This window comes from Procambarus clarkii, chromosome 32 (assembly GCF_040958095.1).
Source record: "Procambarus clarkii isolate CNS0578487 chromosome 32, FALCON_Pclarkii_2.0, whole genome shotgun sequence".
NCBI classification, from domain to species: Eukaryota; Metazoa; Arthropoda; class Malacostraca; order Decapoda; family Cambaridae; genus Procambarus; species Procambarus clarkii.
In genome coordinates, this window is record NC_091181.1 from 23,609,390 (window position 1) to 23,629,883 (window position 20,494).

Below are 20,494 nucleotides of genomic sequence, written 5' to 3' on the forward strand. Positions count from 1 at the left end.
TTGCCTCCATCTCCCCATTTCTCTCTCTTTCCTTCCCTCTCAAGCAATCATGAAATGTGACACCCAAACCTTGCCCGAAACGCTGTGCACATTAATGGGTTTAGGTATTGTATGCACTAGCTCTATCTATAAATCCAACATTATGTTTGTAACTCATCTATGTATGTACATTTACCTGAATAAACATTTTGACTTGATTTTTTACCATCCCAAACAATAAAGCCCAGTACTTGTCCTTCATACCTACTCAACTTTTAAATCACACAGCAATACACAACACTCACTTGAGTGTTTAAGGTATTTTATATTGAGAGTATGCATGCCTTTGTATTATGAAATCATATTGATGTGATGCATCATTGAGAATTGGATTTAATCAGAGGATTCAGTGGAATCCCAGGTGGCATTAATTTTCACAAAGTAGTTGCATGGTGGTCTACAGTGCTAGCTTGAGAGTACCAAGTGAGGGGTTCGAATCCTCCTCTTGGCTACCACTTTTTTTTTCCAGTGATAGTTTCAGAGGGTTGAGAAAAACACAGCATGAGGAAAATATTTTAATATAATCCAGTTTTATTGTATTAAAAGACAAAAGTATATGCATATAAAATATTAGTTTAGTTTATTTATTATGCACAACATACCCATCCTGTGAGTGGCAGTGGAAATTTTTAGAGGCACATAATGGGCTTATAAATGAACAAAATTCACGTAGTTATAAGAATCTCTGTAACTAAGCAACATAATTTGTGTGGTCAATTCATGTAACCAAGCAACAGGACAAAAGTAAGTAAGTAAAAATTTAAAAATTTAAAAGCCTATCTTGTATCTATTTGTTAAACACAGAAATCACAATAGCGTGATGCCTTAAATCTACGATCTTTTGCCATGTCGTAACACAGTCCATTAAGGCTCGTGTGGGATCCTGTCGGACATAGGTTCGAACCCTCATCATGGCCCTTGTGGATTTGTTCATTTGTATCTATTCATTTTGTAAATACATGTCTTCATCTTCATCACTTTCTAAGAGCTCCAAGAAAGGCTCATAGACCTCATTTGGCTGGTAGGAACTAAATAAATGTTTGGCTTCAGTAAGCTTGTCAGCACATTGCTTTTGACCCTGCTTGAGAATAGCCAATAATCCACGTTTCTCTTCTTCTGACAGAATTGAGTTTTCAATGGTGTACGTGTTAGAATCCTGGAATATAATATTTAAAACATCTTAAGAGTCAAATATATACTGTACCTATTTAGTTGTACATAATGCAAATATATAAAAGTATAGATTAAGTAAAACAAAAGGATACAAATAATAATAAAAGCCATATTCTCCACAGTACCACTCTTGAAAATGGAAGTGTTTCATAGTTTAAATGTGAAAGGTGATGGCAATATTACTCTGACTAATTGAACACATTTAAGTGAGTTGAGTGTTTTGAAGATCTAAATTGCAAAAAGTATTTTGAATTTCTTACCTTGCAGAGACATGAAGGGAAAGAATCACATTGTAATTCTTGAATATACTCGGATAGTTTGTCCCTTTTCTTTTTGTAGTACTGTAACCATGTTATCATTTCTTGAATGGTTAGTGATTCCTCCTCTCTACATCTCTTCTGGAGCTCAAACTTTTCCACTGCACTTCTTTTTTCAGTCAGGGACACTATAATGCAAAATGAAAATACAGTATGTGATTGACAAATTATAATAATGGGAATCATTTGTGAATTAAACATCATTAAAAATTGTATCTATAAAATTTACCTTTAGAAAACAAACTCAATTTAATGGTATTGCAGTCTTTCCATATATAAAAGTAATATTAATACAAATAATATATAAATATTTGAAAATGCTGAGAAAACTAATGAATCATTAGATCTTGTGTAAATACCACTTGTGTTTTGATGAAGCAATAAATTGTGCCATGGAAGGATGCCAGTTAAAACACCTGCTTCAGATGGTGTTTTAACAGATCCGGATGGTTCTGATTGTAGATTTTTATGAGATCTCGTAGTTTTTCTTTCTCAACTTCATTTTTGTTCCTCAATACAGCTCTCATTTTAGATGAAACTGTAAAGTTTCAGGTTGTTATCAAATATTTGATTTGCACCAATAGTATTTTACATAGAAAAAACTAATTTAACAACTGTGTACTGTATTAATGTTTAGGTTTCAGTGAACAAACAAAAAAGCAATTAATGTCTACCTGCATAAGTGGTAATCTGATTTTTGCGATGCCTTATATTCTCTCCATATGCCTCGATAGTATGCTCAATGTTATTGGCAGAGGATCTGTTATTTAAGGATCTTGCAATGATCAGTAATTCTGATCTCCATTTCTCAATAACAGATTCTGGGACATTAAGCCTGTGAATCTCATTTGAAACTGCTGCAGCTGTCTCTGTGGCCTATTTAAAAATAAATGCCATCATATTTATTGTAAAATTTATGTTCAGAGTTAAACGAAGTCTTTTGAACTATCCTTAGTGCTTTGTCAAGGTCTGAGTATGTGTTTTTCAGATTCAGACCTTGACAAAGCACCAAGGAGTGTGTGAAAGACTTGGTGTAATTCTTTACATAAATTTCCCAAATACACAAGTGGGTTTTTATCCAATTTTACTTTGTCTATGAGAAGAAAATACCATTAGTGTCTTATAATAAGATTAAAGATAAATAAAAACATGTATATACACTTGATTCATTGTATAGAACAATTGCATATTTATATATAATTCTATATTTTCATTGAATAGAACAATTCATATGTTAATACCTTTCTGAATCTGGCAACTAATGCCCGAGGCATTCCATTAATTTGTCTGTGATTCCAAAAGAGTGCCCCCTCTGTCAGTTCTTCTGTACGCTCTGTGGAAATAAATTTAGTTATTCATTGACATCTTAATACTGTGTGTCTCAAAATACTGATTGGAAAGTAAAAGGATGAAGATATTGATGCTGTCTTAAGTGGAATGAATTAATTGTTATTTCAGAGGAAACAAAGAACTCAAAAACAGTGGTAGAGTAATAAGATTAAAAATATCAGGATGTGAAAGAAAGCATAAAAACAGGGACAACTTGATTTTTCAAACAAGGATTATACATGTATATGTTGGTTGCATATGAGTATAATGCTACTTTATATGAGCCAAAATGCCTTTCTGCAATTTCCTATATTCTTATATTACTGTATTTTATAACATTATCTGGATATATATAACCATCAAATATTACCATTGTACTGATTTGATTGAAAGGTACAAAATTTAGAACTAGATTAAACAAAAATTAACACATACCAGCTTTAACCACTGCACTGCGCAAAGCGCCTTTAGGCGCTCAGAGAGTTGTGCTTTTTGTTTTTTAATTTGGCTATATTTTAATGTTTTTTAATGTTTTCATTACTATTTGTGTTTTGAAATGGAAATAGTTGACTTTGGAAACATTTTAACATTAAATTTACCTGAACATTTGTAAAAATAACAAAAATATGTCCTTGACAATTGCACCAAGACGTTTTTGCCGAAAATAGGTGAGCAGTGCAAGGGTTAAGCATGTTCTTAGTGTTGTTGTTATATCTTGAAAGGTAGGAAAATACTTGCTCTGCCTCCTCCCCAGATGTCAGGCCACTTCCTTCTTGCCACCGCCCTCCATACAAAACCTTTGACATAATAGCATAACGTTTGTTAAAAACTACCTACTGTATTAACAATTTGCATTTAACATAGATAAATCCTTACATATAAGAGTTTAAAAGAAATTATATTTTCCAACTTACAGTAAAACGAAGTCAAAATATTATTACAGTATTAGATTATTTACCTGACAATACCAAGAATGTCCTTTGGCATGTAGGACTCCTAAAAAAGGCTTTCCTTGCCTAAGTGAGAACTTCTGTTCTCTTGATGAAATCTTTAAGGCCCATGGCCAGTATTTACAGATGATATCCTGGCATATGAAGGACACATTTTGTAAACGGTTCATTTGCAAATAGTGGGCATAACTGTAGAGCTCTCCCTGATACATATTCAATGCAGCAAGAATAATTCCATGTCGACAGGAAGCCATGCTTATGCTAGTTTCATCCAAACTTCTAAATGAAACAGGTTTATTTTTGGCAGCTTTCAATGTCGACACTCCACACATATGGCTACTCTGTTGGACAAAAGTAAAATTATATATATATATATATATATATATATATATATATATATATATATATATATATATATATATATATATATATTAGTCATATATAAATGTAATTTTTTTTTATGTAATATTTTTCATCATTCAATATGCATTCCATATATTTTATAGATTTTTTTGAACATGATATAGTTAGGAACCGTCCAATTAATATACATTATTGATAATGTCTCAAGCTAATATATAAAGGTACTCTTCAAATATTGTATGGGTAAAAGCCTGGTATTAGGTCTTAGGTTTCTATTTGAAAACCTATTTTTAGGCTTTCGAACAGATGTAAAAATATTCTTAATTGAGTTTTAAGGTTCTGAATAGTGGAAACGTGATCTTGAACTTCTTTGTCACAAGCGAAGATACCACCAGAATAATATGAGTTTCTGATCCCTCTGGAATGATATTAAATTAATGAATGTTCATAGTGTGAGACATTTTGATGACAGTTAAACATCATTTCACTTAAAACTAATTCAACTACCCAAGCTGGCATTCACATCATAATCCCTCCTATTCTAAATGAATGTATATAGTGAAATAAATATTTTTTAATTAGTAAAGCCTTAGTCCAAATAAAAAAATTCAACTGAAGTTGAAAGGCAAGTAATAAAGGTGTAATCAGTTAACAATTAAAAAAAAATCTGATTAAAAGTTGCATGACACTATATAAATATTATACAGTGCTGTGTTTATAGTACTACAAACATATTACTACACCTTACATTATACCTTAACAATAATGAGCAGCATTAAATATTTTAACTTGAGTATTTACCTCCCAACTTTGTTGTAACGATACAGTTTCTTGTTGCCATCAATATGTACAGCCACAGGTGTTGTATCACATGCAGGGCACCCCTTGTCAAATTCTCCTTTTATTCTCCCAAGTTCATACTGATGGAAACGCCATTCAAAGAAGACTCTTTTTGTTGTTTCAAAATTGATGGGACCATGCTAAGATGTAAAATGTGTGTAAGTAATTATCAAAAAGTGCCAAGCAGTGGCATGTTAAGCAACAGACTATAAATACCTGCAGGAAATGAAAATATACTTACATGAGCATTACATAAAAAGAGAAATTGTTAAAGATTGGTAATCCATTTCCATTTCTTATGATATTAGACATATATAAAATATATATTTAGAATATTCATGCTATTTATTAATTTAATAATATTTAACCCTATTTCTTAAATAATGACACTGCATTTGCTTAGTAACAAACTTAGTTTTTAAGTTTATACACCAATTTAATACTTGCACTATTAAAACAGTAATGGTATGAAAACTTACACGCCCTTGAGAAGCACCAAATAATTCCAGTGCACTAACTAATGCCTGAAGAGAAGTTCCAGGGCTGCTTCTCTTGAGAAAATGCCAGGAATCCAATAGATTTATGCTGTAGAAAGTGCTACTATTTCTTCCAGTTGAATAAAAACCAGACTGGTGCATGGCTTTCCCAAGTTCTTCATCTACATATCCGCACTTGCACCTAAATATTGGGGTATACAGATCATACCTTCCTGCCCCCCACACAAAAATAAAAAAAATTGAAGTAAAACAATTTTATTTGGCAAGAGATTCAAGTGTGGCTATCAATATATGTGTAAACCAACCCATAAACAAGTCTCTGTATGGTTATAAATACGTATGTGATATAAATACGTCTTCATAAGTGAAGATACAGTGGTAAAGAGAGTGAAGTATAAATGGTTATATTGATGAAGACTGTAGCCTGGGTCACCTGAGCAATGCCAGCTACCAATACTAGTATCAAATAAATGTTTCTTAAAGTAACCTACCACTTAAAGTTACAAAGATGCACAAATTATTGGAGCTTAAAGTTGTGAACTTGCTCTCACTGCAGTTTGTGCAGGAATTAGGTGGATGTGCTGGTACAACAGGCTCTGGTAACAATTAAATTTACAAGATCAGCTATGCAGCAAAATAAATACATGTTTCAATCATTACATTTTAAATTACTAATAATTTTTTTAGCATTAACTGGAGTTACATGAAAGATTTATATTTAATAACAAATAAAAATTCATTTATTTAACTAAAAATCTGTAATTAATGAGGTAATCAATAATTAATGAGGAAAATGACCAATACAAAAACTACTAAAAAAATTACATGAACTAAATAAAATTTTTAAACACTTCTTGGTTCAGGATAGAAATGAGAGTATAAGAAACAGACTACAGGTACATTACTTACTCCAGTGAATGACATTCCCATCTGAACACACAGTTTGTGTTGGGTCTAAAGGCTCGAAGAACCCATTTTTCCAGCAGAATCGCTGGTGGAAAGGCATTACAAAATGCTGCTGCTGATCACATTTATGACACAAAAAATGAAAGCAGTCTTCACATTTTATGCTTGCCTCACAACTTCTACATTGTACACAACATTTGCCTGGTTTTCCAAAAAATAATGTAATTATGTACTTTGAATGGTAATATTGGATTTAGAAATATTGTATACCAAGTTTAAAAATGACAAACATCTAAGTGTATTCAGAGATTGACATTAATCATGCATTTCATAATTGCACTGAAATTTACCCATAATTACACACTAAAGATGTTATTTACCTTTATCTGGAACACCCAACTTTGACAATGTCCAGCTAAACAACATTGACCTACGTTCTCCCCATTTAATCTCACTATTTTTTCTTCTTTTTTGCCAATCAGAAATGCTTGCTTGAGATTCATAAATTTCCTCCAGTTCTGCAGCAAGTAAGTACTTTGAAATATGGGATTCTACATTAGTCAGGAAAATCTTCAAGAGCAAATAGATGTAATAAATAAAAGTGTATTTTATACATATTATATAAGCATCTAGAACAACTGACAGCTTTCAGTAATGTGTTAGTTAGACTATGATATATATATATATATATATATATATATATATATATATATATATATATATATATATATATATATACCTGTATATATATATATATATATATATATATATATATATATACCTGTATATATATATATATATATATATATATATATATATATATATATATATATATATATATATATATATGTCGTACCTAGTAGCCAGAACTCACTTTTTGGCCTACTATTCAAGGCCCGATTTGCCTAATAAGCCAAGTTTTCCTGAATTAATATATTTTCTCTAATTTTTTTCCTTTGAAATGATAAAGCTACCCAATTCATTATGTATGAGGTCAATTTTTTTAATAACAGTTAAAATTAACGTAGATATATGACCGAACCTAACCATCCCTACCTAACCTAACCTAACCTATCTCTATAGGTTAGGTTCGGTTAGGTAGCAGAAAAAGTTAGGTTAGGTCAGGTTAGGTAGGTTAGGTAGTCGAAAAAACATTAATTCATGAAAACTTCGCTTATTAGGCAAATCGGGCCTTGCATAGTAGGCTGAGAAGTGCGTTCTGGCTACTAGGTACGACATATATATATATATATATATATATATATATATATATGTCGTACCTAGTAGCCAGAACGCACTTGTCAGCCTACTATGCAAGGCCAAATTTGCCTAATAAGCCAAGTTTTCCTGAATTAATATATTTTCTCTGTTTTTTTTCTTATGAAAAGATAAAGCTACCCGTTTCATTATGTATGAGGTCAATTTTTTTTTATTTTAGTTAAAATTGACGTAGATATATGACCGAACCTAACCAACCCTACCTAACCTAACCTAATCTATCTTTATAGGTTAGGTTAGGTTAGGTAGCCGAAAAAGTTAGGTTAGGTTAGGTTAGGTAGGTTAGGTCGTCGAAAAACAATTAATTCATGAAAACTTGGCTTATTAGGCAAATTTGGCCTTGCATAGTAGGCTGAGAAGTGCGTTCTGGCTACTAGGTACGACATATATATATATATATATATATATATATATATATATATATATATATATATATATATATATTAGATACTAGGTACTAAGATTATATTACATTACATAGTTCAAATAGGGACGTACCAGAATTCAATGATTTTGGTGTTTGTTCTGCAGCTGGTAAATATGTTTGAGTATATGTTGGTACACTAGTTGAGAAGTCAGAACTTTGAATGTGTGGAGGTGAAAGAGAAGCAGGCAGAAGGGCTGTTTGGCGGAAAATCAACCTTTAAGTATGGTAATTCCACAACACTTTATCTATTTTTAATTTGTAAACTATCTACATTTTTTTGCTGTCTATGACCATCGCTGCCCCTATCTCCACCGAACACCGGTGTATTTGCGGCTATGCAAGGGCAGACCAATATGGCAGCCATGGCCTAATCTGTCATAAGACTTTAGCAGTCTCCGTGGTGTAGTGGTAAGACACTCGCCTGGCGTTCCGCGAGCGCTATGTCATGGGTTCGTATCCTGGCCGGGGAGGATTTACTGGGCGCAATTCCTTAACTGTAGCCTCTGTTTAACGCAACAGTAAAATGTGTACTTGGATGAAAAAACGATTCTTCGCGGCAGGGGATCGTATTCCAGGGACCCTTAGGATTAAGGACTTGCCCGAAACGCTACGCGTACTAGTGGCTGTACAAGAATGTAGCAACTCTTGTATATATCTCAAAAAAAAAAAAAAAAAAAAAAAAAAAAAGACACAGGGAAAGATTGCCAGATATGAAGCAGTCAATGGCATTATCAAAAAAAGTTTGGCTAGTTTGGTTCAGATGTAATACAAACAAAGAGCAACGGTTTCAAGTTCAACAAACCAAAATGTAGGGCTGACAACAGGAAATTATTTTTGACCCAGAGGGTTATTAACACATGGAACTGCCTACCCACCAGAGCTGTAACTGCCAAAACTGTGCTGAATTTCTAAATATACCCAAAAAAACCAGCGTTGAATGTAATGAAACGCCATTTTCTGGGTGAGACCCGGAGGCTCCCCGGAGCTTTACCGGCTGATATGCTAATGTCAGACTTTGGCATCAGTCATGTGTATGGAGTTCTAGGGCCTACCGGGGACCACGAGCCAGAACCTGGCCCCCTCAGAGAGGCAAGGGGAGCAATGGCCTATAGAAACCCCCGTGTGGTTGGAAGCATTCTATGTCTGCCATCGACCGGGTCAAGCATCCAGAAAGGTAAGCATTCCAAAACAAACCCCTATTCTGGTGAAAATTGCTACCTAAGCCGAACTAGTGAATAGAACTCTTCAACAGAAAACACGGAAACTAGTATGACGTCATACGTCACCGCGCCGCTGTCTGCGCAGCTCCCCCCTCCCCGGGAGGGGGAAGGGGGAGCCCCAGACCTCCCACGCCGGCTATCCACCCATCAGTTCTGAGGCTGGATGTCAAAACACGCGAAAAACGCCGACCGGAGGGAGGGAGGGTTGCCGGGGAGCCTCCGGGTCTCACCCAGAAAATGGCGTTTCATTACATTCAACGCTGGTTTTCTGGGGGGAGCCCCGTCGGCTCCCCGGAGCTAACTACCCACAGAGGAAGGTCAAAGGGACAAAACCGGGAGGCGGACACCACGCACCCCCCAAGGAGGCGAGACAACCGGCAGCAAACGCCAACCCAAGGCGCCACAGCCCCGAAAATCCCGGGAACAACACGAGAACCACGAGCAGCAAGGCCCCTGCACGAACACCAAAAATCCATGCCCGAAAGACTGCAAGGCCACGTCGCCCAGACGGCAGCGAGAGCAGCGAAGCCACGAACGCCACAGGCATAAGGGAAGAACACAGGCAGCTTAGCCACAAGAACACGGCTGACCACCTGGGACACCATCACCCGCGAACCGGGAAGAACAGAACCGGATCAACGCAAAACGCGCTCCGGACCCAAACGCCGTGGCACGCAAACAACAGCAGAGGGCCGCCACTGAACACAAAAACGACACACCCCCGGCCCGACTAACAAAGCACCAACAAACCCTGGACCCCTCCAGAATGCAGCAGCCCCACCCCGCGCCAGAAAAGATGGAGACTGCTGCCATCAAACAACCAAAACGCTAAAACCGAAGGAGCAAGAAAACACAGCGAACCGACCCCCAGAGGCAAAGGCCCAAAGGAAAGAGCCGACGAAAAAACACACCGGAACCGAAGGGGCACTACCAACCGAGGAGAAGACAGAGCACGCTGACCAGAGACCAGGATGGTGCAAGCGGCGCACGAACAGGCCGGAGGTGAAATGACGCACAAGACAGCTGACTAACGGTGCAGAAGCAACACCAAGACCGAAAGCAAGCTGAAGCGGCTCCGCCTGCGCCGCACGAAAAGAGGCGACAGTATGTGGCAAGACGACGGCCCCCAACCCCCACTAGAAAACCAAGCCGAGAGTAAACCAAGCCAACAAGAAGGACCCACCGAAGAAGGGACAGGAAAAGGAAGGACCGCCAAAATACCCCATACTGCCGCCAAGAAGCACGCAGGTGGGACACCTACCACGAAGCCACCCGACCACCAACCGGAGGCGAGACCACGAGGCAGAACATAAGCAGCCCCGACAAGGCCCCCCCGAGCCCAGGAAAAAGGCGGAGCCGCGAGAAGATCTCGGGCGCGACCACCGAAACCCAGGCGGCACAAGGAGATGGAACGTCTGCCGAACAGAAAAACTCCGAAGCATGCAAGCCCGCCAGGAGTTCAGAAACGACGGGTCCGACGCGAGACATCGCAAGAACCCCCCCAAAAAAAATAAAACAACAACAACAACCGGCAGGGCAAGCTAGGAAAACCAAAGAAGGCGGAAGGGTCGCCGCCAGAACAGGACCCGAACCAAGGGGCCCGAACAACTGCAACAGACCGAAACAAAGAAGCACATCACAGGACACAGGCTGACCAACGCCTAAGAACACACGCAGAACATTCCTGCTGCAGAAGAGGCAGGAAGAAAGAGCAGAAGCACAAAAAAAAAAAAAACAGGAGAACAACCAGGGGTGGACAATCAGGCAGGGACAAAAACCCCACGCAATCCCCAGGCACAAAACGGCAGCAAAGCGCCACTCCACAACCGGACACAGGAACAAGGACACGCCACCGTGAAACACGGTACCAATGCTCACGTGCAGCAGCAGCAGCAACAGGCACCACTGCAACATGCAACATGTAAATAGCAACTCCCCTCTGCAAAGGCAGAGAACGGAGCAGGCAGACCCCAGACAGGGCCAACGGAGACACGACAAAACCCTGCAGGCCCAGAAACCTGCACCAGGCGACCGACGGCGGAGAAACCCCGCTCGATACCTGCTGGATGAGGTACTGGGAGCTCTTTTACACCTCAAGCCCGGCCCAAGGTCAGGCCAGACCGGCCAGAGGATGGCCCACCAGGCAGCTGCTAGGAGCAGTCCACCGGCCCACATACCCCCACAACCAGGACGGGCCGGAACTGCCATACGAAAACAGGCCAGTGCGCCCTGGAAGTCCACGGACGAACCAGCAAGAAGGCTTATGCTCGCAAGTAGGTCGTGTAACAAGCACAGACCACTGATGGTAATACAGTGTTCCCCAAAAGTGCCAATAGCACCACTGCACTCCACTGGTACTATCCCGCAAGTTCTACCAGATAGGCGGGACCCAAGAGCCAGAGCTCAAATCCTGCAAGCACAGCCAGGAGCCTCACCAGGTGAGTACAGAACCAACCCTACAACCCCCACACCTCACAACATTAAAAAAGGAGGGTCCCCTGAACGACTGTAGCATGGGTTGGACATGCACAGGAGGGGGACAGGAAGGGGTGATAAAGGGACAGTCACTGGTGTGCGAACGGTCTCAGTCGTACAAAATTATACCTAAATAAAGACAGGTATATGAACACCGCCGCATCCAGCGCCCGGCCAAAAGACGCCAGACCGCAGAAACTCACCTGGCGAATGGTGGCTCGAACTTGACACGACTCAACCGTGCCCAGAAGAACTTGGGAGCACCGCCAGGTGAAGACGCCAGAGCCGGACCCGCAGGAGAACAGGGAGAGGCGAAGGAGGCGGTCCACACCCATGACACAGAAAACCGCGGTGTCCTCCCCACAACTGGGAACCAGGACACCCCTGGCGCAAAGGGGCACATACCGCAGCCAGGGAGAAGAACGAGAGGCGAAGCACTGTAGCAAAAAAGGGCGCAAAACCCCAGCACTGAACCATCGCCCAGACCAAAACAAACTCCACGGCGCATGCGCATAACACGCTGGCCGAACCGCACACCCTCCCTGCGGGAAGGCGCCAGCCAGGACTATTGCACGAGAAAAAGAGCCAAAAGAGGAAGCAGGAACAAGAAAACCGGCCAAAGAAGCAAAGAGCCCAAAAAAAGGGAACCCAAACGGGCGACAAGTAGCCCAAACGGGCGACAAGTAGCCCAAACGGCCGACAAGTAGCCCAACCGGGCGACAAGTAGCCCAACCGGGCGACAAGTAGCCCAACAGGGCGACAAGTAGCCCAACAGGGCGACAAGTAGCCCAACAGGGCGACAAGTAGCCCAACAGGGCGACAAGTAGCCCAACAGGGCGACAAGTACTAGGAGCCGACAGACGTTCCAATAATGCGGGAAGTAGCGAAAAACCTTCCCGTACCCTCGAGAACACAGAAGCCAACACTAGTCCCGAAGGCACACGAAGGCGCAGGCGCACCCGAGATCAAAAGTCACGCAGAACCCCATCGAACGGGGAAACATGACAAAAACACCGTCCCAAAAAGCGGGGGAGGAAACATCCACCCACAGGACGGAACCAACCGACTCAAAGGCCAAGGAACCGAGCCCGGGGAGGGGCCGACGTCCAACAGCACGTACGGCGAGTGGGGAGGAAAAACCCCACTCCGCGTAACCACAAGCCCCGCCTAGAGGGGGATAAAACCCCCCACGGGGTCTAACGGGGCCAAGGCCCCCCAAGTCAGCCCCTCCCCAGCCCCGGGAACCTACACGACAGGCCCCGGGGCCGAGCCGTTCCCCCAAAGCCCCGGCCGTACCAGAAAACCGGGGCAGCCGTGAAAACACTAAGGAAGGGAGCCCACTGGCAGACTCATACAACACGGCTGGAGGAACAGGCCCAAATGCCCCCGTCACTACCCCGGAAGGGGAATTCCCCGAGACTGCCCGAGTCTCAACACCACCAAACACCCCGCCCTGAACCTACAGACGGTAAGGAACCGGATGCAGGCAGGAAGGGTGAACCAGGGGAAAAACGAAATACAACGGGGCAGCCCCGGGGCTCCCGGGGAGGAAACCACGAGAACGTTGCCACCACCAAGGCTCAAGTGCAACGCCCCTGCTGCCCGCACCCGCTTTGTTAGCACAACTGGGTAACCGAGCCACAACGAGCAACCAAACTCGCAGGACACCGGGTCGAAGGTGTCACCGACCCCACAGGCAGCAGACGGAGGCAAAACAGAGAGTCACCCAGAGACAAAAGGTGAGAGCAACCCTCAAACTCGCTGGAAGCGAGGGGGGGGCTCTGGGGTCACATCCATCGGACCCGCGCGCCCCCAGGGGTTTCCCAGGGTCCCGAGCGTTTACTTTAAGAGGACTCGCGCTCAGGTAATCCCAGGCAGGGTACTGCTAACCGGCACCCAAGCTACCAAACAACTTTCTAAGAGCTGAACCCCCGGGACGTGTACACTCACGGGGACCTAGCAGGGGGTACCACCAGAAATACTCAGAACACAAGGGACACAAGGGGCAAGAACGAAGGCAGACCCCCCCACCAGGTATATAAACAAAAGAAAAAGAAAACCCCGCAAGAGGACAGCGTACCCAAGCGGAACAGAGCCGGCCGCTATGATTGGTAAAGACAAGCTGCACAGTACCCCGCGCCCCACCAGTGCAAACACTGCCCCTTACTCTAAGGCGAACAAGGGAGACAGAACACCCGAGCACACAAAGAGCGGCCGAAAACCAAGCGGTAAACGGCCAAGCAGGGGCAGGACCCAAGGAACTTGTGGAAGGTGGCCCCAAGCCCCAAGGGCAGTACTTACAGGGCACCTAGGGAAGGGAACCCTAGGCGCATGCAGCCCGAGTACTGAAGAATCACACCCGGCTCACGCACCACCTAGAAAACAGACACCACACTCTAGGTACAGTGCTGAAACAACCACTGGAGCCGGAGCACATAACCATTGCCTATAGCATCAGCCGAAGAACTGATGGGTGGATAGCCGGCGTGGGAGGTCTGGGGCTCCCCCTTCCCCCTCCCGGGGAGGGGGGAGCTGCGCAGACAGCGGCGCGGTGACGTATGACGTCATACTAGTTTCCGTGTTTTCTGTTGAAGAGTTCTATTCACTAGTTCGGCTTAGGTAGCAATTTTCACCAGAATAGGGGTTTGTTTTGGAATGCTTACCTTTCTGGATGCTTGACCCGGTCGATGGCAGACATAGAATGCTTCCAACCACACGGGGGTTTCTATAGGCCATTGCTCCCCTTGCCTCTCTGAGGGGGCCAGGTTCTGGCTCGTGGTCCCCGGTAGGCCCTAGAACTCCATACACATGACTGATGCCAAAGTCTGACATTAGCATATCAGCCGGTAAAGCTCCGGGGAGCCGACGGGGCTCCCCCCAGAAAAGATCATAAAGGCAAATGGGGGGAATTTCGACAAGCCGCGGGCTTCCTGTACTCTTCTAGGCTACTAGAGTTTGTGGCATTCAGGTAAATATCTGTTTTCAAAGGAGAAGTTGACTAATACCTTGGATTATCTATAAACAAATTTTGAATAATAAAACACCAAAAACCTAAATAATTTTAAGTCTGAGGCAAAATGAAATCTACACTAGCAATTAAACCTATCATTATACTATGATATAGGAACACACAAACATGGGTCATGGAATAAATAACTAAATAAAAAATTACCTTCTGATAAGTTTGAACGTTGTGTTTGATTGATTTCAATAATCCTGCAGTAATTTTCTCCTTTTCCTTTCTTGTTTGAAGGCTTCAGATAATTTAGGTCCTCAATATTTAAACTTCGCTTCATATATTCACATTTTTTCTGGAGAGCCGAGTTTATTTTAAAATATTCACGATGAAGGTTCTCTTTAGCTAAAATTGCTAGTGTCTGGAGACCTTCTGTTAAAAAAATATACATTCTCAATAGGATACATTATAACTGTAGCAAGAGAAGCTACATTAAATGTTTTGATGTAATTGTCTAAACCAATAATCAAAGTGATAGAAATTATAATGGGATGATGGATTTCAAGCCAATTATGCTGAGCATAGAAAAAAAATTCTGTTGTTATTGTTAAAACAAAGACTTACTGTATTACACAAGGTTGTAAACTTTGATATTAATGTATTATAAAGGCCATAATCAAATGATTTTATAAACAATACCATCATTATTGTCCGGATTTATTCTTGGTACATCTGGTAAGTAAAGATAGTTTTCAGGAGCCAAGAACGAATCTGCCAAAAAAAATATTGGACGTTGTACATTCCAATTTGTTACAATAGCCTAGTACTGCATACTAATACAAATTAAAAAACAAATTGGAAATAATAGCTAGGCTAACCTAACACAATGACATAACATAACACATCTTTATTTGTAATTTTGTCAAAAGCTGATTAAATGTTTTTTTACCTGCTAGTATGCTGGCTGGGGTCGATCTTCCAGGCATATTTATTCTACTGACTTGTGGTCTTAATGCTGCCGCAGTAAAAGGATTTGTGACAGACATTGTACTGCTTTCTGTATCATCTACCTATTACAAATACAAATACAATTATTTATTCAGGTAAAGTACATACATACAAGGTAAGATACAAAAGTAGATGGATTTATAGATAGAGCTAGTACATACAATGCCTAAAGCCACTATTACGCAAAGTGTTTCGGGCAGGAAAAACACTAAGACTAAAACTTAATACTAAAAGAGATTAAAGTATAAATTGTGTTGAGAAAAAATAAGAAAAAATGAAAAAAAGGGAGGGGGGGGGGTGAAACATGGCAGAAAAAAAGTAAAATACAATTTGGTCAACAAACAGCATTGTTTTAAATAGAAGAGATGGGTTGACATTTTGGGGGTGAGGTAGGTTACATTGAGTTAATTAGCTAGTACTTAGTTTTTAACTTAAACTGGTTGGGAGAGGTACAGTCTTTAACATAATTGGGAAGGCCACATTCGAGATCCCTTGATTTGTAAAGCATTTCTAGTTTAACTAAGTCGTACTCTTGGAATATCAAATAGGTATTTGTTTCTGGTGTGGTGCTCATGGGATCTGTTACAACCTTTTAGGAAGCTTATTATAAAAAACATAATTGATAAAAGCAACATGCTGCATACTAAAAACGTATTAGAATGTGTATACCAATATGCAGTAAAATATATTCTTCCTACACATAACAAGCAAAACTTTAATACTGCAACAAGTTTTTGAAAATTATTTAACTACACAGCAATGAAACATTTGCATTCTTTTCAATTAGTAAAATATTACATATGAAGGAATTATTTACATAAATGCCGAGAAAACTTTACATACCATGCCCAAATCTAGGATCTTCTTCTTCTTGATAGTAGGTGCAGTTTGCATAAAGGATTTGTTCTCCCCATGACTGCAAAATCTAGGATCACGTGTGTTATTGTTTTTGAACGAATGATCACATGTTTACATTCATTGCGATGAAACTAACAACTTTTAAATATATACAGCTTTTTATATCAACTGTTTTACTTAAATTATTTTCTGTTATAGGTTCTAAATATAACTAATATTTGCTTCTTTCTTATGCCATTTGTAATTAATGTCATAAAGCTTTATCATCTGAATGCACCAAACTGTGCCTTTTCATATTTCCAAACTGAAGTCGAACACCCGAAAATGAATATTTCCATGAAAACTGAATCACGTCCTACTATTTGGAGAATTGTTAGTTCTTTTTCATACTAATATGTCTAGTTTGTGTCATATAAGTATTCATCCCGATGGTTGGTAAATATTGGATGGTTGGAAACAGAAGGATAAAAGTCAAACATCTGTTAACTTTTCTTTTAAAGTACTGTATAGCTGGAAAATATCAGGCAAACCTTCGAAAATCTGCCGATTTCCTTTCCTCTTCAAGGCTACTATTGTTAGTGTCTGTCACGGAAAACCTATGTAAAATCGGAAAATTTGTTCAACAGGACCCTGCACTAGGATTGATGTTGGGAGACGCTCTGCTTCGTGGCTGATGGATTAATATTTGACTGTTGGTCAGGACTTGAGCATTGTTAATTACAGTTACACTCTGTTGGAGCACTAGACGGTCAATGGTCGTCGTTCTTCTTTATGATAGGTTCAGTTTATTGTTTAGTCACGGGAGACATCTCCCGTCAGGCAGGGTGCGATCGCACCTCCACAGATCTCCAGTATCATCTACTGATACTGGTAATGGCTCAGAGAGGGCATCCACTTACGGGCTATTCATGGCTGTGCCACCTTTTGGGTGGCTTAATCTTCATCAATCACCAATCAATCAATCTATTGTTTAGTGGCCAGTATTATTCAGTTTATTGGCCAGTGCGTTGGCATCAGTTCTCATTGACGAACGAGCAAAAATTAGAAGGATTTAAATCGTAATATAAATAGTTATCTCATTCCTTCTTTCCTTTGAATGTCAGTGACTGTCCTTCTGCTATGCTTAATTGCCTCAAAAGCGGCGAATTTTCATGATACCTTAAATTATAAAGGCAAAATTTGGGCCGAGTATACAAGTATAAGCAAAATTGACTGAGTATCCGCAAAAATTAAGAAAAGAAAACAGCCCACCCGTTACATTAAAGAAAACGTATTTCTCGTCTCGGGGAGAATATTCTAGGGAGGCCAGCCGGTAACTGGAACAGCCCGGTAAGTGCATTTATGTACTAAATACGTAAGTATGAAAATGTACTTATTACACTTAGTATTAAAACGTACTGTCTATTCGGAGGATGGGTTGCAACTCCATACCGTTAGCATTCTATTTACTAACTACTCTGACGCTGAAAAAGTTCTTTCTAATGTCTCTGTGGCTCATTTGGGTACTCAGCTTCCGCCTGTGTCCCCATGTGCGTTTGCCACCCGTGTTAAATAATCCATCCTTGTCCACCCTGTCAATTCCCCTTAGAATTTTGTATGTGGTGATCATGTCTCCCCTAGCTCTTCTGTCTTCCAGCGACGTGAGGTGCAGTTCACGTAGCCTGTCGTCATAACTCATGCCTCTTAGTTTTGGGACTAACCTAATGCCATACCTCTGAACTTTTTCCAGCTTCGTCTTGTGCTTGACTAGGTACGGACTCCATGCTGGGGCTGCATACTCCAGGATTGGCCTTACATATGTGGTATACAAGGTTCTGAAGGATTCCTTACACAGGTTTCTGAAAGCAGTTCTGATGTTAGCCAGCCTCGCATAGGCCGCTGATGTTATTCTTTTGATGTGGGCTTCAGGAGACAGGTTTGGCGTGATAACAACGCCACCCCAACGGGTGTGGGGTAGTTGGTGTGTCGGGTGTGAGGTGGTTGGTGTGTTGGGTGTGCGGTGGTTGGTGTGTTGGGTGTGCGGTGGTTGGTGTGCGGTGGTTGGTGTGTTGGGTGTGGGGTGGTTGGTGTGTTGGGTGTGGGGTGGTTGGTGTGTTGGGTGTGGGGTGGTTGGTGTGTTGGGTGTGCGGTGGTTGGTGTGTTGGGTGTGGGGTGGTTGGTGTGTTGGGTGTGGGGTGGTTGGTGTGTTGGGTGTGCGGTGGTTGGTGTGTTGGGTGTGGGTTGGTTGGTGTGTTGGGTGTGGGGTGGTTGGTGTGTTGGGTGTGGGGTGGTTGGTGTGTTGGGTGTGGGGTGGTTGGTGTGTTGGGTGCAACCCGTTCTCACACAAGACAGCACATATATGACTTAATTCTTAAAGTCAATATGTTGAATATGATTTAGTACATATGTGATATATTTCCAGTTACTTTTTTTACCAAGGCCCAAACTCTTCCTCACGTACCAATTTACGTGTCACAGTACCCGTCCATCAACATAGATAGCAGAATAGTCGTGATTGGTTCAATTATAAGGAAAATTGTAGTTTTCATGTCCCACATGGGTTGTGAAATTTACCTACTATTGTCCATGCTCTTAGAATATTACAGATCAGCTACATCCTATTGAAGGCTCGTAGTTTTGTTTTGAGAAATATTAGTTGTTCTTAGTAAATTATAATAAGCACTAAAAATTATTACATAGAATGACAGTGCTTCACCAATCAATATTATATACCATAGTTTGCGCTTTAAAAATCTTTAAAGAATGTTTTGTAGGAACGCTAACAGAAAACGATGTAATGTTGGAATGTTTATGGGGTAAACTACGCAAACTTGGGGATCACTTCCACTCACAGGAAGGGAATGGGGTCAAATACCATCCACTGGATGTGTATGGCGTCCACTACCACCGACTGGATGGGTATGGGGCTCACAACCACCCACAGGATGGGTATGGGGTCTAATACCACCCACAGGATGAGTATGGCGTCCACTATCACCCACAGGATGGGTATGGGGCTCCAACCACCCACAGAATAAGTATGGGGTCCAATAACACCCACTGGATGTGTATGGCGTCCATTGCCGCCCACAGGATGAGTATAGGGTCCAGTATCGCCCACAGGATTAGTATATAGAGTCCACTGCCGCCCGCAGGGTCGGTAAAGGGTCCACTACCGCCCACAGGGTTGGTAGGGGGTCAACTGCCGCTCACAGGGACGGTAGGGGGCCCACTACTGCCCACAGGGTTGGTAGGGGGGTCAACTGCCGCTCACAGGGTCGGTAGGGGGTTCACTGCCACCCACAGGGTCGGTATGGGGTCCACTACCGCCCACAGGGTCGGTAGGGCGTCGACAGGGTCGGTAAGGGTCCACAGCTGCCGCCCACAGGGTCGGTATGGGGTCCACTGGCGCCCACAGGGTCGGCAGGGGGTCCACTACCGCCCACACGGTCGCTATGAAGTCAACTACCGCCCATAGTGTTTGTACAGTGCCCACTACCGCCCATAGTGTTATTATGGGGTCCACTACCCCTCATAGTGTAGGTATGGGGGTCCATTACTACCCATAGGGTGTGTCTGGGGTCTATTTTTTTCTGTATAGCAGAGGTGGCAATACTGCTTTTCCAATCTCATTTGTTGTTCAATGTAAAATATTTGTTGCTCGACTTGCAACAATATATATATATATATATATATATATATATATATATATATATATATATATATATATATATATATATATATATATATATATATATATATATATATATATATATATATATATATATATATATATATGTGAAGGTGAAAAACATGGGGGGATACATAAGGGATAAACATAGGGGCTGCAGAAGGCTTATTGGCCCATACGAGGCATCT

The 20,494-nt window shown here is 41.4% G+C and overlaps 2 protein-coding genes across 10 annotated transcripts; both read right to left on the reverse strand.

Moving 5' to 3' along the window:
• Positions 1-541: 541 nt before the first annotated feature.
• Positions 542-2,857, reverse strand: LOC138370415 (uncharacterized). Of its 2 annotated transcripts, none has more exons than XR_011230136.1 (4): positions 2,204-2,693; positions 1,889-2,067; positions 1,473-1,657; positions 542-1,195 (listed from the first exon to the last, which is right to left on the reverse strand). XR_011230136.1 is itself a non-coding variant. In XM_069334767.1 (4 exons), exons 1-4 carry the CDS (start codon positions 2,801-2,803, stop codon positions 980-982), a joined length of 636 nt encoding a protein of 211 aa, XP_069190868.1. In that variant the 5' UTR covers positions 2,804-2,857; the 3' UTR covers positions 542-979. The 2 variants fall into 2 exon arrangements, 1 of the variants encoding a protein (XP_069190868.1); XM_069334767.1 differs by lacking the exon at positions 1,889-2,067 and adding an exon at positions 2,771-2,857 and having other exon boundaries at positions 2,204-2,405.
• A 451-nt stretch (positions 2,858-3,308) lies between these two features.
• Positions 3,309-17,749, reverse strand: LOC138370589 (uncharacterized). Of its 8 annotated transcripts, XM_069335019.1 has the most exons (10): positions 16,622-16,691; positions 15,720-15,840; positions 15,470-15,541; positions 14,987-15,202; positions 6,795-6,932; positions 6,418-6,615; positions 6,000-6,104; positions 4,973-5,720; positions 3,817-4,149; positions 3,309-3,655 (listed from the first exon to the last, which is right to left on the reverse strand). In XM_069335019.1, exons 1-8 carry the CDS (start codon positions 16,670-16,672, stop codon positions 5,365-5,367), a joined length of 1,257 nt encoding a protein of 418 aa, XP_069191120.1. In that variant the 5' UTR covers positions 16,673-16,691; the 3' UTR covers positions 3,309-3,655; positions 3,817-4,149; positions 4,973-5,364. The 8 variants fall into 8 exon arrangements, with proteins under 8 accessions (XP_069191120.1, XP_069191125.1, XP_069191119.1 ...); XM_069335024.1 differs by lacking the exon at positions 4,973-5,720; XM_069335018.1 differs by lacking the exons at positions 3,309-3,655; positions 3,817-4,149 and adding an exon at positions 4,429-4,589.
• Positions 17,750-20,494: the final 2,745 nt, after the last annotated feature.